The 27,869-nt window shown below is 40.1% G+C and overlaps 2 protein-coding genes across 6 annotated transcripts in view; both read right to left on the reverse strand.

Moving 5' to 3' along the window:
* LOC115608518 (band 4.1-like protein 5) overlaps window positions 1-18,418 on the reverse strand; it is a 40,916-nt gene extending 22,498 nt beyond the window's left edge. Inside the window, exons 1-4 of the mRNA XM_030487433.1 lie at window positions 18,300-18,418; window positions 17,214-17,398; window positions 5,813-5,917; window positions 228-270 (exon numbers count right to left, since the gene is read on the reverse strand). Of these exons, the coding sequence (XP_030343293.1) occupies window positions 228-270; window positions 5,813-5,917; window positions 17,214-17,393 (328 nt within the window). The 5' untranslated portion in view covers window positions 17,394-17,398; window positions 18,300-18,418. The remainder of the gene's footprint in view (window positions 1-227; window positions 271-5,812; window positions 5,918-17,213; window positions 17,399-18,299) is intronic.
* A 3,979-nt stretch (window positions 18,419-22,397) lies between these two features.
* Window positions 22,398-27,869, reverse strand: part of PTPN4 (protein tyrosine phosphatase non-receptor type 4) — a 116,758-nt gene continuing 111,286 nt past the window's right edge. For 2 of the 5 annotated variants that reach the window (XM_030487431.1, XM_030487430.1), the window contains exon 26: window positions 22,398-27,651. In XM_030487431.1, the coding sequence (XP_030343291.1) occupies window positions 27,565-27,651 (87 nt within the window). In that variant the 3' untranslated portion in view covers window positions 22,398-27,564. The remainder of the gene's footprint in view (window positions 27,652-27,869) is intronic. The other 3 variants (XR_003991572.1, XR_003991573.1, XR_003991574.1) reach the window with 2 other exon arrangements.

Genomic DNA, 27,869 nt, shown 5'->3' on the forward strand with positions numbered 1-27,869 from the left:
CCCTACAATTAATAAGCCTATGCCATGTTTAATTAAGGACATGAGACTAATGTAATACGAGCTATAGAGGGAAGAGGTCATTAAACAATCAGCAGCACCATGCTGGGTTTTCGTTCCTGGGTCTTGTCACCCCTTACAGAACACTGCTCTTCAGCACCCATTTCAACACTCTGTCCCTCCTGTATATTCAATATGAGATCCCAGGAGAAAATGGAAAGAACACTTACTTTTTACTTGCTTTTTAATGCTTTTTGTGTTGTCCAACCAATGCTGAAAAATAAATTACTTTCATTGAATTATCAATAAAGAAATCTCACATTAAAAAAACAGAAAGGAAAAAAAAACAATTATGTGTTAGTGAAGACCATCTTGGAATAACAAGTAGCTCATTAAAACAATCTAATAAAAATCCTTCACAGCTCTCTCAGTGTGCATCAAAGATCCTTTCACTCACAGTTTGTAATGCAAATGTCAGTTTTGAACAAGAGAAACATCCTGTTTAAAGCCAATATCCAAGAAAGCATCATGTACTTAAAAAAAAAGTTATTACAAACCCCTCTAATTACTAAAATTTTCATCCTGTCTAAACAAATACTTAATTCACACGTTAGTAGGTCAGCCAGTGACAGTGTGCCAGAGAGGAATAAATCATAGCTGGAGATTGGCAACCAGTTGCTTGTAATGTTTACTTGGGGTGGAAGGGGAGAGTCAAAATAAATATTGCTGGCTTGCAGGCATTTTCTTTAGATGACTTTAGTGTAGTAACAGCAAAGCTGTCTATGTCCCAACATAAGGGTCAGCTCTACTTAATTCTCCAGAATTTATTTACAGGTAACATTTTAACTCTTACATGGAAGGACAGAAGTTACTGCCTCACCTAATAATGCTAATTATAAGCTATATACTAGACGTGAAGCCAAAATAATAGTTTCACTTATACTGCATACAACAGCATGTGAAAATTAAGCTATTGATGGCAGGTGGAGAGAAACAGCTATGCATATACGCTCCACAAAACAATTGCATATACTCCCACTGCTGAAGAGTTTATACGAGAAATGAAAAATAAAGCTGGAAAGCTCACACACAGAAGTAGGTCTCTACCGCTAGCTAAGTGCTGTGCATAGTGAACAGCTCCCTCCTCCAAAGGGGGTGACTCAGTTAAAGAGTAAACATAGCACCCTATTCAACATAAACTGCATTGACTCAACACCCAGAGCAAGCTATCTACCATGTGCTGCATGGTTCACAATGCCCAGGTAACACAACCTCATTTGATCAATCCCAAACGTCATTTTGGAACTAATACAGGTGAATTATTTTTTAGCAGCACTTCTTTGGTTAAACTATGTGCCATGAAATTCACAGTGGGCCCCATGGAGGACAGAAAAGCAAGAGGGTTATGAGAAAGAACCGGTATTTTCAGGTTGCAATGCCAAGTGCAAACATTCCTGTCTTCAGAGCAGCCCTGCCTCCTGCAGCAAGTGTATGAAGTCAGCCTGTAATACACCCAGGATATGCAGTGATTGATATATTAGCTGCAGATCAGAACAACTGAACCTACTGAATCAGAACAGTGACCAGAACAACTGAATTGAACTGAATCTACTGCTGCTGTGCACCCAGCTGAAAATGCTCTCATTACCTATTAAAACAAAGTAGCTGCAGAAAGCAAGTTGAAACATACCTAATATATATTTAAAACAAAGCAGGAAGCTTAAGGCAGAATGAAGCATAAATATTTATATCAACTTTGCTTATACTACCAGAGAATAGGAGTTGAGCATTTTTTGTTGTTGTTTCTTTAGGAAAATGATAATAATCTCTCTTCCTATTCCATAAACTCACTTGCTGTAAGACACTATTTACTTACTCCTTCCTCCACTATAAAAATCTACAAAACTAGCCACTTGCAGGCTTGCAGGTGATTTATATACAGCAATGGCAAAGAAAGCCATTTCTAGACTCCAGGACTGGCTGTGCACGCCTCTTTCATCTCCCTCCTGTTTTCTCTCATCTCCTCCACATTCCATGGGAAGGCAACTGAGAGGCCCGCGACAGGCACTGATAGCATTTACTCTCCTCAGCTCTTACCACTGCTGCCTACAGGAGCACTGTCTGAATGGTAAGGGTGCGTGTGGAAGAAGGGAAGCAGAACTGCTTTTAAATGGGGGTGTGTGTATGTGTGTATGTGTGGGACAGGGGAAACAACAAAAAAACCCCAAACCAAACAAAAAAACCACCACCAAACCAACACATGCATGGACACACACAGACGTCAGGAAACTTAAGATTTATTCCAAGTGATTAACATGGAATTCAAGTGGACCTGGCAAAAAGCTTACATTTTGATGAGAGTTTGCTCAGCACAGTCTACTGCTAAAATCCAGAGATAAAGTTTGCTAAACAAAAAGCAATACAAACAACAAACTGCAGAGAGTACTGTAAGTCCTTACTAAAAGTTTGCTGTCTTAGAAATTAAAAACAAACAAACAAAACAACCACCAAAAAACCCCAAACCACAACACTCTCCTCCTCCCAAAACCCAGCAACACTTCACGAAGGTATACTGTTTGTTCTTTTTTGTAAGACAGTGAGGCTAAAACTGCTCCCATACTTTACAGAATGAATGGGTACATTCTTAGTGCAATGCTATACAAACAATTTTCAGCATTAAGCACTATGTTAGATAAAACTGCCACATTAGTAACAAACTAATGTGTTGTACAATTTCATTAGGAAGAGCAAGTATTTGATTCTTGCAATTAGAATTAGAAATTCACCACCTGTTAAATGCTCAGCACCTCCTTACCAGAAATCTCTCTCCAGCACTGCTGAAGAAAAAACCAAATAGCCCAACAAGTTAACAACAATCTTCACCTTTTGTGTCACTGGACATGCTGCACTGTTCACTGTCAGCCTGAAATGAAGTTACTCCAATCAACAACAGGCTGTTCCCTTGGCTGCTAGAGCAAGTCTGATATATAGTGCACAGTCTTGCAAGTAACTCCTTCTGCCATCTCCTGCCTCCTGCTTATGGGAGGTGCTGGGGGGTGGGGATCTATTCCTAACCATCATACTAGCAATGAACACAGAAAATACACGAAAATAACAAATCTTTCAATTCACCAATTGTTTCAAGAACTTCTTTAAAGAAGCTAGTATTTGAATCTTGAAATTCAAAATGTCAGGAAGAGTTTGTGTTATATTTGGGTTCCCCCACTCCCCATACCTCATAAACTCAAACACCTAACTACTAATCACTTCGGCAGCTCAAGAGAAGGAAACAAAGGCCTCCTTCAGCTGTTCAAAATTAATATATTGAAAACCCATTTGGAGTTAAAACAAGAGAGGAATTTCTCAAATTTTTGTTTAACTACATGTTGCTAGTTTACCAGTGTGTATCATCAGGTGCAACTACCTAGTAAAGCAACATATTTAGATTTAAATTGGGTAGCAGAAAGATTATCTCCTTCAGAGCCAGCGGACAATCCTGTCCACAGTAAGGGGCTAAATTCCTACACTGTTTATTTAACAGGTCTCTTGAATAATCTTTGACAAGTCACTTGATTAGTGTCTCTTTGTTTCCAGCTGCAGATTGGGTTTCTGCTAGAATGTGCCAGCTCCTCTTTGCAAGGATGGCTGACATCACAACACTCATTCACTTCTTAAAGCAATTATCTCTGGCTGTGGCGTTCAGCCTTCGTGGCAAAACACTACCTCTTCTGCTTCATTATACAGAATATATCATTAAAGTCCAGTTTAAACAGATTGTTATCTCTACTCTTCCTTTTTTCAGTCACACATAGTTAAGAAAAGGAAGTAAACTAAGTTTGAAATCTCCTGTACCTGGTAGATAGTGCAGTATCAAATACTCAATCAAGTGCTGTCTGGACTGGAAGTAAAAATTTGCTGGACAAAAGCAAGCCATGAGCCATTGCCGAGTCAGAAAAGATTAACTCTTATTTCCCCAATTCAAGATGGAATGATGTTATTTGCTAACAGAATAGTAAGAGAAAAAAGTCTACCATACAGTCTCACCAGTTATAACTAACGTTGTGAACTCTTATGGGATCTTCCAGGCACATGGAAATACTTCAGAAGCCACAAGGCAGAAATTAAGTTAGAATACCCAACTTAAACAATACAGATTATCTTTTTCCTGAAGCAAAAAGATACATGCAATGGAGTAATTCGCTATCAATAATCAACATCCTAAACTGCACATGCTTAACACAGTTAACATGATTTTTATAGATATAAAATGGTATGCAATGGGCTGTTTTCTAATTTCTGTTGGCAGGAGGTATTCATGGTTCTGAATGACATCCGCCTGTTAGTGCAATGGTCTTTTTCTCCTTAGTGTTAAATGTTGCTGTTCTGCAAGAGATTTAAGACCACTTTAACTATTGGGAACTACAGCCGAGCAGCAGCTAATCCCACTAGCCATAAATTTCGCTTCAGATGCTGAAGCCAAATTATTTTCTCCAAAGAGAATGCTCTCTACAATTACAAGCTAAGCATAAAAACTCAATCACAGTAATTCTGAAAAGAAGCTATCAGATTATAAAAGTCTGATTTGGGGTGGATAAAACTCTATTCAAAGCTATCAGCTTCTTTCAAAGATTCAAGCTTGGGGAGGTTTTTTGCCATTACACAAAGGAGTAACAATTAAGATGTCACCTTCAAATTGTTCTGGACATCAATCCTCACAGAAGTAAAGGAATAGACGTCACTGCCTGTATTTTGTATGCTGACATCAAACAGTTCAGGTATTTATCTCAGGAGCAACTGTCTGTGCTTCCACTCTGCCATTCTAACCATGGAAAAAATCTGTTTCAAGTGGACTTGAAACATCCATCATCCATCTAACATATAAGATGATCATCTTACATCTAACATATGTAATAAGGTCATACCTCTAGCAAATAACTGATTGACATACACAGTATGAAAACTCGGATCTCATTATACTTGGGGATGTTGGGATAAGTGAATACTTGTTTGAGTTACCGGAATGCAGGACAGAGACAAAAATGCACTCTTTGTCTAACACCTTGCTTAAATTGTAGCTGTCCTTGTAGGCAGGACTAAGTACTTGGCAATAAGAAGTATCTATATAGAATTGCACAGCCCACAAGTGGAAAGAGCTGTGGTTGCTTTTGACAAATAAGGCTCTGCTTCTGTTTTCAAAAGCAGTCACATTTTCACAAACACACAACAAACTTCAAAAACAAACTCAGGCTTGCAAGAATGCTCTATTCAAACTGTCTGGTACATACAAACACACCTATATGCTCTCAAACATTTCTAGTTGCAGGTCTGAGTCACAACTGATTTGAGCAAACCAAAGGTATATCTTTCTTGCCTAGATTATCTCCCAAGCAGACATTAACAAGGCTACTTTTGCTGAGGAGAAAGTTGATGGCATTGGCAAAGGAAAACTTCCTCCACTCTGTAGAACAATGAAAGGCTAAGCACACACTCTAGCTTTGCCCCTTCCTTTCTGCATCAGGGGCACCAAAAATTTCTACACACCGCATCATGCTTTGAGCCAGCCTGACTAATGACAACAGGAGGTGTGACACTAACAAGTGAAAGACAAGAAAGGAAGCCTCACAACAGTGCTGTAATGTGTTGTAGTGCTTGAGGTGGAATTAAACTTGGGGTCACAAATTAACACACCACAGAGCTTCTGCACAAAAACTTAAATAAAAAAAGGCAGCTTTCTTATGCCGTTTTTGTAAATATTAAGATTTCAGCTTTATACTGTTGTTTGAAATAAATAAATAAATAAAGCACTGCCACTTACCGCCACTTGTGCGGAATCCATGAACCTTAATCCAAAATAGTCACTTTCTATAAGGTCCAGATGGTACATGATCTGTTCAAACAGGAGCTGGCCTTTGGCTTTTTTCTGAAAATATAAAAGCATTTAGTACTTAGCAGGTAGATTTATTATAGCTTCTACCTCCTTCTCGGTATACTTCATATTGTAATTCCAAAAGTAAGAGAATCCCAAAATTAAGCTTCTGAAAATATGTGAAACTTGGGTTTTCTCTTTCCTATTTTTTGATGGCTGTTTTGCTTAAAGGCAAATGTACACCTCACAAGAAGCACACAATATCCTTAAAGGACCTGCACAGTCCTTTTCTTTTGGAAAAGGTCAACATTGACTTGCACAACACAATGTTAAACTGGCGTTTTATCGCTGTCTCTTTTAGGCTTTCTTTACTCACCAAAGTTCAACAGAAGTGGGAATAAAAGCAGTACAATTGCAATAATTAATGCACTGGAAAATTTTCAGAACAAAGTACAGCAAATTGCTTATGAATTTACTACTGGTTGATATCTAGGCAATTCACCAGTTTGGAAGCAGGTAGCAAAGCATATTGAATTAGGATATAGCATTCCATTAGCAAGGGCTTTTAACAACCACCAGGAAACAGTCTGGGCCAGGCATGTTTAACAAACAGTACTTAGATAACACATTTACAAAAGTTCATAAAACTTGTAGGTTAAAAAAAGCCACCGCATATGCTCATATATAATTTATGACAAAAAATTAGCTCTGGCCCCAAGTAAACATCATTTTTACAGTGATGATCTAAAAAATTAAACAGTTGCTTTTAAAGACAAGGCAGGTAAATAGCACCGGTCAGTTTCTACACAACACACATTTTTTATGCTATGAAGTCTATAAAGGACTTACTACAAAGGTAATAAACTGAAAGAAAAGCTTAACAATAATACCCGAGATGTCTAAATGTAATAAAAATACATTAATAAATTAGTAGGTCAGGTTACATCAGGGTAGAAGTTACAGTGTTGAAAAGAACTATTTTTAAATATTTCTAGGTATTTTTAAACCATTTGAAAGGTGGGCCTGTGAGAACCTCATGAAGTTCAACAAGGCCAACCATAAGGTCCTGCGCCTGGGTCAGGACAATCCTAACCACAAGTATAAACTGGCAGAGACCGGACTGAGAGCAGCCCTGAGGAGGACTTGCGGTGTTGGTTGACAAGAAGCTCAGCATGATCCAGCAATGCGTGCTTGCAGCCCAGAAAGCCAATCACATACTGGGCTGCATTAAAAGAAGTGGAAGCAGCAGGTCGAGGGAGATGACCTTCCCCTCTACTCAGCTCTCATGAGACCCCACCTGCAGTACTGCATGCAGCTCTGGGCCCCCGAAAATAAGGAGCACGTGGACCTGCTCATGCGAGTCTAGAGGAGGGTCACAAAGATGCTTCGAGGGTTGGAGCACCTCTCCTATGAAGACAGGCTGAGAGAGTTGGGGTTGTTTAGCCTGGAGAAGAGAAGGCTCCGGGGAGACCTCAGAGCAGTTTCCAGTACCTAAAGGAGGGCTACAAGAAAGCTGGGGAGGGACTTTTTACAAGGACATGCAGTGACAGGACAAGGGGGAATGGCTTTAAGCTAATAGGGGATATTTAGATGAGATACTAGGAAGAAGTTCTTTGCTATGAGAGTGGTGAGGCACTAGAACAGGCTGCCCAGAGAAGCTGTGGCTGCCCTATCTCTGGCAGCGTCCAAGGCCAGGCTGGACAGGGCTTTGAGCAACCTGGTCTAGTGGAAGGTGTCCCTGCCCGTGGCAGAGGAGCTGGAACTGATATTTAAGGTCCCTTCCAAACCCAAACCATTCCATGATTCTATAAATGCAAACAAATGCAGAAAGGATTTATGCTCACTGTGCAAGTTATTTAAGGATTTCTCTATTTCCATAATGCTATCATCTTGCAATTTTTATCTTAATATTTATATATTCACAACTTGAGAAATGGGCTAACTTTCTATGCATATGTTTTTGTAAGCTGCAATAATTAGCATAATTAGTCCACCTTTTGAAATTCTGGGCCAGCCAGAATACATATCCTCAGAAATAATCTGGTTTAATCACCAACTAATATCCATGTAAGTAGCATGCAGAATTTTTGCCACCTTCCTCTACCCTGATCTTCAAATATTTTATATTCAACTTTGCAATCATAATCATTGGTTTACTTGATGCGTTACTTAAATCCAACATGACATTTCACAGCCCAAAGCAAAATCTCAGAGAAGTCTGTAAACTGAACCTGCCTAAGCAAGTTCTCCCACAGTTACTAATTTCCAAATATTGGGGAGGTAGAGGGGATGGAAGGCAATTAGACCAGAAGGACCTTCACACAGCGTCTACAATATGTTGTATAATGAAAATGTCGAGATGTAGAACTCACCAAATTCAATCAGGGCAAGTTATTCCTGTTGACTTCAAGAAAAGGTATTCTTGGGTAACAGGTTTATTAAACACCAGCAAAACTCCCCTAACTGAAGCCTTAAGTCAAACTGACTACATATAAAACTACACATTTCTTCCACTATCTTAGACTATAGCCTCTTTCTTTAAAGCGCAAGGCATTGAACCGTTAATACTTTCTCTCAGCACTGGGTATCTTCTGCTTAAACAACAAGATAGAGTAACATAAGTGAAATAAATTCAGTATTTGAAACAGCAAACCAGAAAAATGTTTTATTTCGCATGGAGCTTTCTTCAGCTTGTCTGAAACTAGAGGAAAATGTCCCCTTATTGGGCAGAACATTTTAGATCCTTCTCTATTTCTCAACAAGTCATCTTTTTTAAAGTTGTAATTAACCAGTTATCTCAGCCACATTCCTTCCCAAGAACAGGCAATGGAGCACTTTAACTCGAGCCTGGAATTACTATACACACTACCTCAGATTACCAACAACCAAAACTCACTATTGCTCCAAATTCTGCAGTGTCGTATTTCGTTTCAGAGCATGTTCGCCATTTCGGTAATCTCAGCAAAGGACTTGAAGATTAAGGGGACTCAGAATGACTCATGTGGGAGAAAGTCCCTGAAGAACAGCACTGGAGTGGCTGTAGAAAGATCTGCCAAGTTACTGCTCGGTTTCTGATTTACATCACCAGGGCTGTCAACATGGTATTAATTATGCAGTACTTTGCATAGGACCATCAATGGCTGCATTTGGTGTGAGTCAGCAAAAACGTCACATGTGATTTAGTGTTAAATCAAAATTCTTTTTTAAAGCCTTACTAAAGACTTTGTTTATTTAAACAAATGGCAGCCAAAAATACTATTGCTTTATAACAAGTCAATTTTCATGAATCAAAATAAATTTCTTTGTGATCTGTTTTCAATAGTAGCAAAGCTACACTTTTATTACATTTTCTGATGACAAATTACCCTTTCTAATGGCAACATTCAATTTAAATGACATTTTTACCCTGCTGCTACTCCATGCTTCTCCCCCCTGCCTTTGTTTTCCTTACAGCAGAGCTCAGGTTACTCTCAAAGGACAAATATTTTCAAGCTGCTTAATGGTTACCGATGAACTATTAACGACTCCACTCACAAGCAGTCCAGCCAGTGGATGGTCCTCCCTTCAGGGCACAAATTAAACTCATTCTGTAAAACCTGACTACTCGATTTACACAGTTTGCAATACTCTGTAGGAAGCAACAGTAAACATCTCACAGCAGGAGAATCAACAACTGAACTGGGAAACTTAAATAAAATATATCATTTATATAAGGCAGGTCATCTGTGTGGTTTTGCCACACTTTGTAACGAGATAAAAGCATCTTTGATCACTTTGGCATGAATCCCCACCCACCTCCCTGGAATGGCAGGGATGCTCCCAACTATGTCCTAATGACATCTCATGCTGCTCTTAATAACTGCAATTGCTGGCTGAGTAGGTGTTACGAAGGCTGGATTTAACCCCAGTAACTCAGCAGCAGCAAGGCTGGGTAAAGCCAACTCTGGTGTTCACCTCAGCAGGCTGGTTTGTCCCTTCATCTCCAGAACAAAGCGATACGGAGACATTCAGCTTGGCTCAAGCATCTCAGTCACTGCCTAAAACTAGAGAGGCAGCATTTATACGCTCTTCTCATGGTCTTAGAGGTGAAGTTTATTTCATGGACACATATTCAAGAGCATAAGCCAGCAACTCGGTGCTCCACAACTGGCCTGATGAAAAGCCATCTTCAGTACTAGCAGCAGCCAGTACAGACCAGCATTGGTGAAGCAACAGGGGCTTACAAAAGCTGGAGATGAGGGAGCATTGTGCTGGGTGGACACCAGCTGAACACCTCACTTCTTAAGGTCTTTATCAGGTTTTCAATCGCAACACTGTACTTCAAACTTCCAAAACTGGAAAAAAATAACACCAAACCCAAAAAGCCCACCTAAATTAATTTCTTAAAATGCTTATCAGAAAATTATTTTTCCTCCTCTATTTCTTCGATTTGTAAAGAAAATGAGGTCCCTATATAAGATGAAATCTGAAAAAAAAGACGAATAGGCTTTACCTTCATTATTAACCCTTGTGTCTTTGCGCTGTACTTTTCTCTCAGAAGATTTCTTCACATGATTACTTTAATATTGCTTCTTAACAATAACTGACTGGAGCTTCTGCCTTCAGGAGCTACTGAAGGGCAAACCCCTTCCTTCCTGTTTTTTGTCCACTTATTAGGAGCATTACCATTCATACTCACACCAGTTTCCTCAGAAAGACCTGGTTTAAACCCGGAGAAGCTAGGGACCGCTATTCAGAATTTACAGCTACCCAGTTGCTAGGATGTCACCTATGCACGTTTGCAGGCCACCGCAGTGTGGGAGCAGCAGATGAGCCTGCCCATATTTTTTTTTTTTTTTTATGAAGTTTATCCCCCTTCTCCCAAACGAGATGTTTTGAAAAAATAAGCCACGAGGAAGCTCCAACTGTGAGCTTTAAAGGAAAGAGATTTCATCGCAATATAATGAATACAGTATCTATAGTTAACACCATTAAAGTTTGCTGGAGAATTGGAGGGTTAAACCCCCTTATCTTTACAAAAGCAGTGTTAGAAGTACACATTATTTGCATCACCCTGATCTTCTTACGGCTTTAAGTACTGACCTACAAATGGAGCTGCTCCTCTCCTCAAACTCCGAGCATCAATCTTTCAAATAACTTTTCCAAACTCCCCAGTCAATTTTCTCCTCCATCTATAGATGCCACTGGCAGTAAAACACCAGTTCTGCTTCTCTCTCTGGTTTATGCCCAACCTTTGACAACATGCACCATATATTCTTGCAGTGAGTAAAATACCTCTGCAGGCTGGAAGGCTGCAGACAGTAATTCCTACCTTCAGAGCTTGTCAATTCTTCCATTTACTCAGTCTCTCCCAAATATTGGAAGATAAGCATTTGGGATTAAAGATTTTGTTCTATTATTCTCTGGAGAAAAAAAAAGGAATCTCCCAGAAATCTTCACAAAAAATTCATTTCAATATCTGTCATAAATGTACATTTATTAGAATACTATATAGAAGGATTGTAATGTACTGTGCTCAGGCTTATTGACCCTATGCATAAAAAGACAAAGATACAAAACATTCATACTTGTCAGTTTCTTTTGCCAGAAGTCTTTCATTTTTCCTCTCTCAGAAAGTTTGTATCTTCTAGTCACACATTTGATTTAACCGATTTCTGAATCTACCTCCTAATGTTCCTTCTAATACAGAATGTATCCAAATGGTTTGTCCAGTATTAAAGTTTAGAGATTGAATACTTCCCCCCAGTATACTCTCAAACATTTTAGTATTATTTGGTGTTCCACCTGCAGGTTTCTCAGGAGCATTTTGGTTAAGAGCATATGAGAGTCTTGGTCTTTGAGCTCTTTACAGGGGCAGTTCAGCAGGAAGGATGAGCTTCAGGCGAAATTCATTGTTACGCTGTGAGTTAAGAATGCTAAACCTTCAGGCAACCAAACCAGGTTGCAGCACCATCCCAGAAACACTCAGCAGGACACTGCAGATGAAATAAATTACTCTGATAGCAGTCATAGCTCACTTCCAGCTGCTCCCTTCCTCCCTTTCCAGCTGTGCCAGGGCAGCCTGCATCGCAACAATCTGAAATGCCCACCTGCAGTCAAACTGACCGGACTCCCAGCACGGCAGTTTGTGATTCTGCTGCTGCTCAGAAGTGCTGAAGCAACTCAGCATGTTCTATGTATGTCTTACATTCAATCTCAATATGCAGTTAAAACTGGTAGCTCAGAAAGCACCACATCACTCTGTACTACGACCGTGCCCCCTTAGACCACACAGACAGCACCTCTGCTTTGTAACACTCAGGTCTGGATTGATTTTTTCCAGTTTCAGTCCCCTAAAGGTCTTTCCGAAGTTTAAGCAAATAGTCAAATGCATGATAACAGTTTAAGACAAAGATCACATGGGCAAAAAAGTTTTAATCCAAAATTTCACAGTCTTAACACACACACATTTGTTTACTCATTATTTTTGTCAGCTGAGCTTTATTTCGAAATTTTAAAAGCCAGCCTTAAACACTTAAGATTACTCATTCCACTCAATGACTGATTTTTCCAACACTTTCAGCATTACTAAATTGTCTTTTTAATAAGCATCTGTGCCACAGACAGCATTATGTATTTCATATTTACAGCAACAAGTACTCAACAAGTAGCCACAAATATTTTACAAACTTTAAAAAGCAAACAAACAAACAGACAGAGTGGATTACTGAGTAAAATCAACTATCATAACACATCTCTGATCTTGTAGTCGGATAAACACAGATATCTCCCTCTACACAAAAAGCCATCAGCACTCATTAACAGTTTGCTGACAGCGTTTTTGGCATTCCAGATAGATTTCTTACTTGTATTTAAAATAATCACTACAAATACAGTCTTTTTTATCTTATTATGTAAGCATTACTCCAAAACTGTAAACAGCTTAGCTAGTTTCTGCTATTCCACAGAGCTCTTGGACTGGTTTATACAAGACCCCGCTTTAATGATACTTCATTATAATAAGGACAAAACCATCTCATTTTGCAATCTCCATATTAAATTTCATGCGTGCATAAGGAAGGAATGTCCTAAGATTAAAAACTACTCAGAGAGCATCCATTCTCATAATTTGTGCCTTTCACCTTATACTTCTAGGAAGCTTTTGCCTAAAACTTCGGTTGCACGTACAGAAACTGGAATACAATTAACGCTCTATCATCCGTGAGAAGATTATGTAAATTGTGGGTTAAGCAGGGTCAGGAATTTTTTTTACTGAAACACCCCTGGCTTCCACAAAGAACAGTTCTGCTTCTATGAGACCCTGTACCTACTATCTGTTGATGCTGTAAGGCTGACCTTGTTCTCCCACAGAAAGCTATCCACGATTTTTAAAAAGGTGCATATTCCAAATGTATGCCTGTAATCTAATTTACATCATTTATAGTACCATTTTCCCCCTTTATCTAGGTTATCCTTCCCCTCTCCCAATTATCGCTATGAATAATAGCGTAGAATTGACTCTACAACACTCAATTTTTAGATCCTTTGACTTAAAAATCCTCTGGAACCCTCCAGAACTCAAACCAGCACTATATTTTACATTCTCGACAAGCATTTTTGTTCAGAGGTATTTCATAAGCTGTTGGTTACTCCAATTCAAAACAGCTTTCAAGGAAAATCATTGCTATGTTGCCCTCCCCAACCTGTCTTTCCCCACAAACCATAACCACAAGAAAAGCCCGAATTCCAGCTGATGAGGGATTCCCTTGGGGGCCCAGACTGGTATGACTGATCTGATGGGAGTCCTGAGGTACTAAACCAGGGCTGTTCACAGCGTTTGGGAATTCCAGGGGTGCAGTGGGGGAAGATGAGGTTTAGTTTCACATGGGAACAGGATTAAAAGTAAGATAAGGGATGTCAGCAAAACAGAGTTCTTGTCCTCTCACTGCTCATACCACTGAGCAAACATTCCACCCACGGATCTCAAACAATTACAAGAAAAAGCACAACCCGACTTTTGTCCAAGTTGAACTCTAGTTCAGTTAACAGTAAAGCAGTGTATGATGAACATCAACAGCAGCACAGTTAACACACCATATACTTTACAAAAACTTTTCATAGATAAAAGGAATAATAAGCTTCTTGGTGTTTCACTAAGCACATAAGTCTGTCAAAACCACTGAATACTTTTGGACAAACATAAAGCTTCAAAAAAGGGTAAAACACCACGAAAACAAACAGGTGAAAACACAACTTTTGAATCTGAGATGAAGGTGGGGACATAAAACCCCCAAACTTTTCAATCTGCCCCAGAACAACACTGATAACTCCCATGAACTTCATGCTTCCCATTTTGAACATACCAAAGTGACAGTAAACAGTATACATAACACTGATATTCTTCAGTCATTGACATTGCTACAAAATAAGTAGTTTCTTAAAAAGAATCCAGTCTAGGTCTATGTACTGCATAGAACTGTAGCTTTGACAGTTCAAGTCGGGCAATTTTGTAATTAAAAACAACAGAAGAAATAGAAAAGCAGATAGATTAAGTGGCTTGACAGACACCAGAGATAAGATCAGCGGACAAAAAGCAGAATTACTGCTCAAATCCTGGCTCTGTGTTTAATAAATTAAATCTCAACTGCATCATTTACAACATGTCCCTTCTGTCTCATTTTCAATATTCGCAAAAACATCAGCCTGTGCTGCTTAAAGACTTGGAAACATGTTTGGCTTGCATGACAATGTTCCCTGTGGTTTCCTTAGGGTTTTGTTGGGGGTTTTTTCCCCTCCTTTTTTTTTTTACATTTAAGCAGAAATTCAGCAATCTCAATTATATGAATGACCATAACTCCAGAACACTCCTCTTTCAGAAGGAGATTCACTGTAGGGTATAGCTCACCAAGCACAAGCCTGATGCTGCCTCTAACTGTTTCTCCACCACATTTGTGGAGGCACATGGGAAACCAGATTGGAGAATCACTCCAGCTGGAAACTAACATAACAAAATTATACTGATTATTTTCAGCCACAGCATTTTCTTGACTTCGCTTACTGCCTGGCTGCCAAGAAACTGTTTCTTCCGCCAAGGGGTATGCGAACACAAGGACAAACGCAATAACAAAAGCAACATCTTTTCTTCCTGTGGCAGCAACAACTTATGCTGCTGAAAAGTATTTATGTAGCCATGAATTAAAAAAGGTTCCGCATTCAGTCCTGCCAAGACTCTTTCTCTGGCCTTGAACTAACCTGTTTGCAAAGCGATTCAGTCTTAAGCAACACTTTCTGTTATATATATATATTTTTTTTTTTTAATTTTTTTTTTTTTTTTAAAGAAAACATTCTCACAGACTATACACAACTGAACTGATAGACCTGAGGGCACCTCTTTGAGATAACAAGAGTTCATTTTAAACCAAATCTACTGCCAACAAAGTAACAGAACCAGTCTTGGAAAAGGTGTTTAGCTCAAACATACCGGATGATGGTTCTCAGGAAAAGGTTCTGTATAAGAAAAAAAAAAAACCAACCAAACAAACAAAAAACCCCAACCTTATAGAAAACGTCTTTCTATACACACACATCTATATTTAATTTAGCTTTAGAATCTAGAAAGCAGTGTTGTTTTGCTAGGATTTGGTACCAACCGCTTCATCTCTTGTTCTCCCCCACACTTTCTCTTCCTCTTCAAAAGTCAACACCAAAATATGAACAATGCAAGTAGAGACATAAGAACAAACACATTAAGGAGTTTGTAATGAAACATTTAACCTACTCTTAATTTATTGTATTTTAATCACCAAAGGAACTGGTACGTGTCAGGTACACTGACAATGCTCTGTAATTACTGCATCTAGCTATGTTGATTTAGCATGCTTGTTTCTGTTACTCATAACTTAGATGTCCACAGACAAGGCTTCTTACTAGCTTAAAAAGAAAAAAAGAAAGAGTGAAAAAGTTTCCTGCAGAAATAAATAGTCACTACTGTACCCTGATCGAAGTTTTATAGTCCAGATGGTAGGTCACGACACCTCTTCAGGTTCAATTTATGCTCCTCAAAGCCTTAGAAATGTTGTTAGAGGCGCCAGGAATTTGCCTACAGAGCCAACTCCAGCTCCAAAGATTACTGCTCTGGTTATGTGGAGACCAATTTAAACTTGAGTACTTTTTAAGTGTAACTCTTGCTATAAAGTGTTTGCATGCATTCCTGGCCTCAAATCAAACATCTCGGGCACTGAGCAGCACTGGATGTTCATTGTATTGTTTGAGAGATGTACAAATTAGTTTCACTGCCCTCTATAAACACCTATCTATACAGTTATTTCACAAATAAAGACACCAAACTGCTTCTTTCACTCTAGATTACTTGGGGTTCTGGATACCACAAGGGTTATTTCCGCTATGTCAACACCACCACTCAATACTCTTAAAAAGCCGAGCCTTCCTCAGACTACCTAATATTATAGGGCTCTAGAATTGTGCTTAAAAGAAGAAAGGAAGGAAAGAAAAGCCATTTCAAGAATGGCTGCTCCACGCACCCTTTACAGCAACTTCAGTAACAGCGCAACTGTTATTGCAGCCAAAGTCCCACAGAACTAGTCAGAATGTCTCGCAGATGCACAGTTTCCTAACTCAGCTATGTAAGCTCAAAACATGTCACTAACAACTAGAACACAGGCTAACGAAAAAACAGAGCCCATCACTTCTATTGCTACTGTTCATCCTGTTGGCCAAAACCAGGTATGTAATTAAGCAGATCAGAACAGACACGTGTATATTAAGGGAGCTTTAGAAATGCAAAACAGCGGCTAACACCTCACTCCCAATAATGTTCCCTGCTATATAGTCTGCCCTCAGGAGAGGAAGGAAGTAGAATTTTTCTCTTCCCCTCCCCTGTCAAGTCAGCGCTAAAAACTGCATCCATCTCTGACATAAAATCAAAACAAACAAAACGCAGCAAGCTGCTGCTAGTATTTCTGTTCATCCCTCTTCTTCAACAGAGTTACACCTAAAGATTTACCTTTCTTCTTAAGATATATACACAGCTCACTGAAAAGAAAATCCAGTTCATCTGAAACCTTACCCCTCCAAATTGAGCTTTGGCACAACAATTACATTAAAACATTAGAAAGCATTCAAGGCATAAGACAGTGACATCTAACATAACGCCTTCCAGTTTCAGTGAACAACAACAAAGTTAACTATTCTTTTTAAACCTTTTTACAACCAATAACTTAGAGGACATCAAGTCACAGGGTCGGTTGCTAAGACAAACAGATGTGCCTTTAACTAACTTGTAAACAGCAAAGGGCACAATCAGATTGACTCAAGCCAAAAGTATTTAAACACAGACTTGCATTGTTCGTACCGGTAAGTCCACGCTGACATCCGTCCCATCCAGCAGCGCTACTCGGCAAGTAATGATGGATTTTGCATCCCCAGCTGCAGGGATGTGGGTTGCAGCCCTCTGGGCCTCTCTTAGCCGTTCCTTCTCCGCATGCTTGCGCATAGACCGCCGTCCAAGGGTTCGTCGGAAAAAACTCAGCATCTTTGCTACAAAATCCACAGAGCAAGAACAACATGTCAGTTTTTCAGAGAAGAAAAATAATACCCTGCATTTAAAGTCCTTTAAAAATGCCAGACTTTGATAAAGAACTCTTAAAGATCCAAAGAGATGTTTCACTTCTTTAGACACCCGGTCTTTGGCTACCTTGAACAAAACTCAGTTCAAACTGTTGATGGCAGTTAAGATGATTTTTAGAACAATCTGTAAGTACGTTAGGGAAAAAACAGCAACTGTGTAGATCTCATACAACTGACTGCAAGCTTTCATTAACACCAACGCTGCCGCACTCCTCAACGAGGCGGTGACGTTCTTTCAAAGCTGGAAAGCACCTAAGGGCTACGGACCCCAGCTGTTTCCTTGGCTGACACACTCCATCCCTCCCATCGAAAGAAACCTGCAGGCGACCCCTCCTGCCCCAGCACCTGGCTTACAGGCCGTGCAGGGGCGCTGGCGCCGGGCCCCTCACGAAGACGCTTTGCACGGACAGCCGAGCGCTGTTGGGGCACGGCGACCCCGTGTCGCTGCTCCCCGCCCGGCGCGGGAAGGCGGCCTCCCGCCGCGGCAAACACCCGGGGCTCGGCGGCGAGTCAGCGCCGAGCCCTAACAACCGGACGGTCTCCCCGGATCGCAACCCGGCCCGAGAGCACAGCGCGGCGAAACCCCGCGCTGCCCGGCCGGGGGAGCCCGGCCCGGAACGGCCGCCGCACCGCTGAGCCCCCTCCCCAAGCCCCTGCCCTTACATAACGCCCCGGCCCCGGCCCCAGCTGCCCGGCGGCCTCGCCTCAGGGGTCGCGCCCGCACCCTCCCCCGCCGCGGCCGCTAGGACACCGGCGCGACGCCGCCGTCCCTCCGTGCCGGAGGTGGCAGCGGGCTCCCCGCGGCGCTCACCTGTAGCAGCGGGCGGTCCCGCGGCCCGGGCGGCGGGAGCGGCGGAGCCCGGGGCGGCGGGAGCACGTCCCCGCGGCGGCTCCTCGAGGCCCTAGGGGTGGGCAGGGGCGGGGGAGAGCCCCGGGGAGGGGGCGGGCCTCCGAACATGGCGGAGCGAGGTGGGAGGCCCTTAAACAGGCAACGACTGGCGGCCCATTTCCTCCCGTCCACGCTTACTCACCTGGCGGCTTCCGCTGCTGCTCGCTCCCGCTTGGCGCAGGAGCGGAGATCAAGGAGAATGCCGGCAGGGAGCGAACGTGGCACGCGGACAGCAGAGCGCGCTCTTTTCCGGGCCGCGCAGCGCGGCCATCGCCCCTTTAAAGGGGCGGATCGCCCTAGAGAAGAGACGCCCCCGCCCCGAGCCAGGTGGTATCGCCCAGCGGAGGGCCGCCGCGGGCGCGGCGCGGTCCACGTGCTGCCCGGGAGGGGAGGGGGGCCGGACCCCGCCGCGCGGCGAGGCGTGGGGAGCGGGAAGGCCGCCAGCGACCGGCGCTTCCTGGTGAGGGGCTGGGGCGGCTTGGACCCATCCCGCGAAATTCCTGGCGTTCCTGCTAAGGCGCGGTAGGAAGTTTCCCTCAGCGGCTCGGCCAGAAAACTGCAGCAAGTCCCCAACGGGAACGCTCAGGGAAACGCGCTCGACAGGATGATGGCTGCAATGGATCAAATAAAGCAGAACCGTCGACAAGCTAACACTGTGTTTACACACTGGAACAAGAGTGTGGCGGCGAAATGCAGTTTGTGCACTGCCGTACTTTGAAAACGCGAGTGTAGTTTGTCCCACCGCTCTGTATGCTTTGGTCGCTTTTCCTGCTTGTTTCTCCCCCTCAGGGAGAAGCCCCGCTCGCTGGCATTACCGCAGCAATGGCAAAGGGCTGCACTTCACCGTATTTTTTTTAGTACATAAATACTTGTGCTTAAGCTGCTATTTGAGATCTCCAAATAGAAAACCTCAGGAAAGGCAATACAAACGGAAGGCAACTTAAACTGCTCGCAAAGCACAGTGCCAGCTAGCGGTGACCCTGCGCTGGGTAAACGAGCTCCAGGCTCCCTCAAAATCCCAGGATGACTGGGAATCCAGCCTGTGTTAGCAGCCTGGGAAAGCACAGACTTTGGCTTGTTAACGGGACCACTTTTGCTAGCGGTAACGCCGTATTTTCTACACTCAGCAGTGAAAAGCCCGAGCTGAGATAACCGGTCACTCACCTCCACACAGAGGAACTGGCATAATGAAACACACATTGCTAGGGCAAAATCAGCTCCAGTGCCCAATACATCGACTTGTCTTGATGTCACTTGCTGACTTGCCCATTATCTGCTGCTGAAGCAACACACCAATTTAACCTTAAACCAGTTATTTTAGCACCTCGGGGTTGACAAGAGAGCAATACTCTCCTGCCCCAAGCAGGAGGAGGAAGACAAGCTTAGGGGAAACGCAAGATCCAGGTTTGTGCCTGGTTATTTACCCAGGAACATAAATCACAAAATGGGCGAATTTAGAGGAGCAGGGACTAGGCTTGCTCCTGGTAGTCTGTCATGAAATATATGTAGGAGCTTATAATAAAGTTCCCACAGGAAACAATCTTATTATATTTAAAGGGGAAAAATAGTTTATCTTGGAGGCTTTCAGGTACCTGATGAATTCTCAGTGCATACCAAATAACCAATCATTTGCATAACAAGGATGCTTAGCTTTTAGTGGAGATCTCCGTCAGAAAAATAATAGCTCCTGGACATTAAGTCTACACCAATTCACATTTTCCTATTAGACAAAGCATTCTGGAGAATTATGTGATTCTCAGAGGCTGTCCCTACATTTTCTGCCCATCTTCAATTATTTCTTCAAATTGAGCTTCTTTCCACTCTGTCACTCACAAGCTCCCTTCGTTGCCACCAAGAACTCCGTTATTCGCAGCTTCCTTTCTGTAGCTTCAATGACACAAAGATTTTTTTGCCCATTCTTGCTCTTCCTACTTCACAACAGCCTCTTGCTACTCTTCATGTAATCTACTTCCTCAGTATTTGCTACTCAGATACAGTCTAAGTATCACACATGCAACTGTGGTAGCTATGACTCATTTTCTATTCAGTCTTTCTATTCCAGTTTAAACAAATCTCTTCCTACTAAGTTGAATGCTTTCCCAGTAGTTTATATTTTTGTACTTCAAGTCCAAACACCCTGTCCTCACTTTAAAAATCTGCATTAATGAGTCAAATTATGACAATATGCGGGGGGTCTCGTCTCTTTGACTCTCATCCCTCCTGAGATTTTTGTCTTGCCTCAAGACCTTTCATCATTTTTTCCTAGTTTTGCTTTGAACATCTCCTTGCTTTTTGGCAGCAAATATTTCATCACAAACTTCCATCTGGAATTTTTGTTCTTCATATCAGTATTCCTCACACCCTCAGTTTTGTGATGAGACTACAATCTCTGTTAAAAACAGTCTCCAAAACACTCACTGTATAAAAGAGAGTTATGCTTCCAGTAGAGCAAAAACTGCAGTATATATTTTCAGATAAAAAACTTTGGCTGATATGTCCTGCTTCTTCTGCACCCAAGTAATTTCATTCCTGATAATTTAGCATCCTCTTCTAGTGCTCAATCCATAGGGCTCTATTTACAGCATATGATACCAAAAAGTAAAACACAAGATGAACATTATCTGGTGCCAGAAATGTATAAAAGTAGTATAGCAAAAGCGAGTGAAGAGTACCAAGAAAATCGCAAAAAAATTAAAACTTTAAATTACTAAAGCACATCTTTATTTTGCAATTAAACAATTAAGATCCACAAGTAAACTATATATATATTTTCAAGTCTGTACCTAGACAACTATCTGTCAACTGAAATTAAATATATCCACAAAATATGCATAACAGCATTTTTTCACATAATAGAATGAAATTTTACTTAAGACTAAAACAAGACTTGTTAAATGTTAATTAGCATATTTATCCTGGGAACTGCTGGTTTTCGGTAGAAGTTAGTGTATCATTTTAATGGCAAGAAATTTCATTTTATCAAAATGAGGACAAATACATAAGGCCCTTTAAAGCATACAGTAGCTGCAGTGACAAAAGCTGAATTTATTTTTACATTGTCCAGTGTTGACCAATTTCAAGTTTCCATCATTTTTGATCAATGACCCCGGCTGTTTAGCCAAGATGTTGCATTTAGGTTTGTTTTTTTTCCTCCCCCTCATGTGCTTTTAAACAAATTTATAGGCAAAAGTCTACTTATAGGAAGAACCTTCCCACCCCCCAACATTACTAAAGATACACAGGAGTTAGTCTAAACAACGAAAGAGCTAGTCAACTCTGAGATGATCACACTTGCAGTCCATCATTCAGCAGTATGAAACTGAGATGAAATTTGGCAACTGAAAGCCACACCTGGAAATGCAAATTAATTACCAGAAGTAACTAGCAAAAAATATTGCCACCATCTGATTGTTAATGTGATCTAAATAATGTTCTTCCCTTTGTATATACATATAGTATAGCACCTGGTACAGAAAAAACCCCAAACCTTACACAAACAGCCCTGCCAAATTGATGGGTTAAAATGGCATCACTAGTAAATGAACCAAAGCAAATGGAAAACAAATCTAGATACACTGGATAAAGTAAAACTTTTGTTTTCCTACCTTAATTTTCCTGTAAGATTATTATGGGTTGATACTGCGGTGCCCCAATGTACTGAGATAATTGCACTGGATTGTTTATAGCCTAGTCTTCGTGGATATATTTTAGTTAGAGAAAACAACAGCTTAATGTAAACTGTTTAACCCTTTCACTCATGTCTTAGGCCCTTGGCCTAAGAGTAAAAGGGTGACAACATTTTTAAACTTTGTTGTGCATTATCTTTAGTTATCAAAATTCAAATAAGTAAAAAAAAAATAAATACTGATTTCCAGGTGATCTAATGTTAAAAATAATGCTTAGCAGAAACCTTTACAGTAAACATAGCTAATCTGCAGCTAGCTGAGAGAGATCACAGAGATACATTTACAAGTACCCTGTAGTTTCTATTTGCACCATTTTAAGACAGGAAAATTGACATGATAGAAATATTAATATCTATTTTCTGAAAGTCCCTCAGAAATGCATGAGCAACAAACCAGAAATGGTTGGAACAATAGAAAACATTTGTACCAGAGTGTAATCCAAATCATCTCTGTACAGAAACCCATTAAGCATCTCTCTCCATACCCAATTTATTTTGTCCAATAGTTCAGTCAGTAGTAAGCATGAGATAAAGTGCTACTATTCAAACATCAAAACACTTTGAAAAAAACTACCCTTTAAAATGCATAAGCTTGCTAAATACGAAATAACACAACCAACAAACTGTCAGCCAGCCCGTGAAACCATAGTTCATGCTCTAGCAGACTAGAATGATAGATATTTCAGTGGTGGTTTGGTTTTTTGTTTGTTTGTTTTAAAATGAGGCTACAGGTTCGAAGAAATCAAAAAGTCCAAATCTTTTTAACTGGAAATTTCAGCATGTTTTTAAAGTGATTTATCTCAAATTCTTACCACTGTGCTCTCAACAAGCAAAATGTGCCTCAGCCAACAGCCAGAGCTTAAAACTTACGCACCAGTTAAAACTTGTAGCTGGAGAAGCCCTATGAACCGAGAAGATGCACATTAGTGGTAGCAACTAGCACAGAGGTACAATCCAGTGATAACGAACTGGCCTCCTTTGCAGACTGCTAAACAAACAAACAAACAAACCCCAAACAACCAATGGGTTTCAATTTATAACTGCAGTGGGGTAACAGAGACTGGACAGAACAGTTACACTGAAACAAACTATTTTCCCCTCATAACAGCTACCCAATCACCACTAATTATAATCCCTGCAATTTCATGCAAGATCCACATCTACCAATGAGTATGTTTTTACCAGACTTTGATATTGGACCCCAGCACTAAATAGCAAAGAACTTTTCCAGTTTCAAGGCAAAAGGTGGGTACTTAAATGAGCAAATGCACCCAGCCAACCTGGGACCTGAAATGTGAGCTACAAAGAGACTACAACTGACATTAGAGGGTACCGCTCCTGTACTTTGTGGAAGTATAAATGTGCAAAATTTTAATTTGGACCATAACCCAACCCCTCCTTTTATCCTCACTGATAAAGGGCTGAGGGTCTTGAATACTGGCTGAATAGTGGCTCTATGGTCAAAACTACAGCATAAATATTGGAAGACCTGCTTTTACTTGGAAATTGGTGGATCTGTAGAGTTTTTCATGCTCATGCCAATTCCCTGAGCCATCAAACATCACCCACACACCTGCACACACACTGCAGAAGCATAAAAATACCACATAATTCAGCTCCACAGCATACCTGGAGCTCCAGCATCTCTATGCCAGACCTTCCCTACTTCCCGTTGCCCTGGGCAGCGCAACTGCAGCAGGTCTGCTGCATTCTGGCCCTTCCACAGGTACCACGAAGCTTTTTGGAAGGTCTCCACGGAAAGTTGCCAGCTACATGGGTTCCATAACAAACTCTCACGTTCCTTAATGCCAGCTCCCAACTGCTTTCTCTAATAGATGGTATGCCAGACTGTAATCAGATATTCTAAAAGAAGTGTTATTGCTTTATCTATATGGGACATAAGCTTTCAAGATTTAACGGAGAAACATGAAAGAAACATCAGCTAGCATTAAATGTAGTGAGAAAAAAAAAAATCAGGCTTTTTCATAACTGGGAGAGAATATATAAAAATAAAATGCATAACAGCAGTATTTTACTGCTTAAGACTTGCAAGTTACTTAAAATACCAAATGTTTCCAAATTCAGGATAAATGAATTCTTCAGCTCTCAGTTACCTGAAGAATCTAAAGCAGTATTTCTCAGAGCGGATTGGCTGACAATCTGTAGGTGGTTTATTAAACAATACCTGTACCTTATTTCATATTTAGCAAAAAAATTAAAAAAAAAAAAAGCCCCCCCCCGAACATTTAAAGCCCCCAGTAGAGCCCCAGGTCTTTCTACAAAAAAAAAAAACCCACCAAAAAAACCCTTCTAATACACTTTAAACCAGAGATGGTAATGGTAGTTTTCAATCCCAACCTAAAAGGAAAACAAAAGTCTTAACATTATACATTGGCACAAAATTGTCATAATATTGCTCTTATTTACAATGATTTTTTTTTTCCCTTAACTGGATTTGCATCATGGAAGTGTTACAAACATACTCTTTCCCACACCCACCCAACATTTTTCCTAATCAAATGGTATGAAAATAATTATTCATAAAATCCAACAGTCATAACACCAATCACGTTTAGGTCTATAGGTCATTATGTCTGAAAGATACATTCATGTTTTGTACAGCACGAAACATACAAAAAAACTTTTTTAAAAAACTCTTAAGGATGATACAGACCTTCATAACCCAATGTAAAATATTTAGCAGTTTTGCTTTTTTTTGGCCATATAAAAATATTTTAAAGGCCATTTATACCACAACAAGTAGAAACATCTGAACAAAAGTTTTATGGTGCAGGAAGGCTTCAGTGCTATTCTCTTTCCCAATCAGTTTTTGGTTACCACTATCCTGACTTTGGAGAAGCCAAAAAGCCACTGAGTCGCTGATGGCCAATTATCTAAGAATAGTTACTTTGTTCCATTTTTTCTCCAGTGCCACTAGTTAATACACTACAAATTCACCTAAGCCAGTGCAGAAGAAGATTTTGAAGAGAGCTATTATTCTTGCCTGTGTTTGTAATCAAAACAGTAATGACAGACAACCAATAAATATTCCACACTTAATTGTGGTATAAATGGGTCTTTTGAACTCAAACTGCTTTGGCAACTTTACATAGGAATATTTAAATATGTGACATACCAACAGTATACAATGTTGCTATAAACTCCCATGTCTGATTTCCCTCAGAATACACGGGAAATGCTATTTTAATTTAGAACTTGACTATGAAGAAAATTTATTTCAATATAATGGATAAATTATTTTAATTTTTAGACATTAAGTGCCGAGCTTAAAATAACCTTCCAACTAGCCAGTATCTCAGCTAATAATTGTCACATGAAAGTTAAAGAAGAATTCTAAAGAGGAGTTTTCTTTTGTTGCAAATGGCTTAAAATAAAACCGAGATTAAAGCTACCTTGTTACTCTTTTTCAGTTTATCAGATCCAGAGATTCTTGTAATATTAATTTTTCACTGAGGGATAATATTGATTTAAACATCAAATCTAGAAATATAAGTAACAGGGCCACAGGCCATCTAATATGATTTTGTTTTCTAAAAATATTTAAAACTCTATCTTCCATTTGGCATTGTGGTTCATGTTTATTACTAAGTCCTAAGCCAGGATTTAACTTTGCCTGAATCCCCTTTCATTAATAGTTCATAGCTGATCTGTTTCAAATGTCCATAGAACACAGTATATTATATAATATAATTCTTCAATAGTTAAAAATTATTTAGCGTAGAACTTTCCATTTTAATTCTATGCTCTATATAGTTTACAACAAAATTTACTGGATAAACATTTTCAGGAAACCAATACAATAAATTAGAACTTTTAAATAGAGGGCACAGAGTTATGTCGTCACAGGGCAATCAAAGAAGTGACTGATTTTTTTCTTACAGTACATTACACTGGATACCTTGCTTCTGACTTGGTTTCTCCTATACTGGAAAAATATTAAAAGTGGGACATTTATGTATCTTTAGAATGAGCTCAGATACTGTATCAGACAGACATTTCTTACAAATCTGCTACCTACATAAATAAGAAGCAACCCATATTCAACTGGAACAATTTTGTACAAGCATAATAGAAGGCGACTGGGGTCATTATGGAATTAAAATAAAGTTCTGGGACAACTTCATAGTGTTCTCCTCCCTTCCCCCCAACCAAACAATTAAAAAATAAAATAAAATAAAAGGCAGACCTGTACGAACATGGCTTGAAATCAACTATGAGGACTTAACAAGTAATTGGTTAGCAGATAATGGAATTAAATCACATCTGATTGTAAGTTCAACTTAATTATCAGTGCTATTAAAAAGTTATGTTCTAATCAAGTAAGACAGCTATTCTCAATAAAAGGATAAAAGAAAGTATCAGCTTCTAATGACCCTACCAGCATTTCATAGTAAGCTGCTAGTAAGTTACTAGTTGGAAGGAATGAAGGAATGTGTCAGATTTTTCACATAATTACAGCACAGCAGCATACAATGCTCATTCATTAAGTTGGCAAAAGAGCTTTCGCTACAGAGAGTAGCACGCAGGTACTTGTATAAAGAAAGAGGGAATGGTATTTCCATGACCCCTTGTGGTAACACATTCCAAGCACCAAGGGCCTTTTTTAAAATGTGAACCCATTAAGATAAATATGACAGGACAATACCACCCCCACAGAATCGTGAGTGCCTTTCACTGGATGTACGCTGTAAGTCTCAAGGCACTTAAGGGGTTAAGACATAATGCATGCACTAGTTCCCATCACGTAATCTTAAGTCACACGAATCAGAATACACCAGTGTATGACACACAAGCTGTGTCAAAGAAATGCTGTTTATTTTTTTATATTTTTATTGTTATTATTTTGTACAAGATGCTGGTAAGTGGGCATTATGCAGCTACTGCTGGGTTAACACAGACGCCAGCTCTCCTCTAACAACCAGCTGGTCTCTAGTAAGGGTGTAGGACAAAGTGTGCTGCATCAGTAGGCAGTGTGTATCTATCTAGTAACGGCAATATTGCTAATGTTGTAAAAAACAAAACAGTGAGAGTCTGTACATAGTAAATAAACCTAGCACTGGAAAAAGACCATGGCTTAGTGTGTTTTTTTCATTTCTTTTTCATTTTAAGAGACATGGGTGTAAAACAGAGTGAAATAATTCCAAGCCTTGTTTGTAGCAATTCAACCAGAAGCGCAGTATATGGCACTACAACAAAATATCGTAGATTACCCTGAACATAATTAGTTCTTTCAGTTTATGGTTTGTTCGGAGCAAAGCACGAAAATAAAGTCTTCGAACAGATGAAGGTTAGAAGAGTTTCAGAGACTGATTTTGTTTCAACATAAAGTGCAACAGTGCTGAAGTTTTCAAAGTCCTTTGTCAATTCTTTGCTGTACTTCACTATCATTTCCTGCAAGCAGTATTATGGCACAAAAAATGCTGCCAGTTCATTATAGAGGACAGGATTCCTCAATTGATATCCTGGGGTTTTTTTTGCTCTTTACTTATGCAGTGATGTTTGTAAAGGTTTAATAAATCCTTCTTCATACACCTTCAAAATAGCTTCACATACAAATCTGTATTGACTCTGAAAAGGAAAGTAGATTCAGTAAATTGAAAAGAAATGTACTTGAACCATGTCATCTGGAAGCAGAAAAGGCCTCTAAGATTTCCCCATCCCATTCTCTTGATGGTCCAAGAACTGAGCTTCAAAGTGAGTTTAGGAAACACAAACCAGGGACTTTATATTAGAACATCTTGTTTCTCAATAGAAGAATGAGATGAACAGCACTTTGAAATACATAC

The sequence above is a fragment of the Strigops habroptila genome, chromosome 5 (genome assembly GCF_004027225.2).
Source record: "Strigops habroptila isolate Jane chromosome 5, bStrHab1.2.pri, whole genome shotgun sequence".
NCBI classification, from domain to species: Eukaryota; Metazoa; Chordata; class Aves; order Psittaciformes; family Psittacidae; genus Strigops; species Strigops habroptila.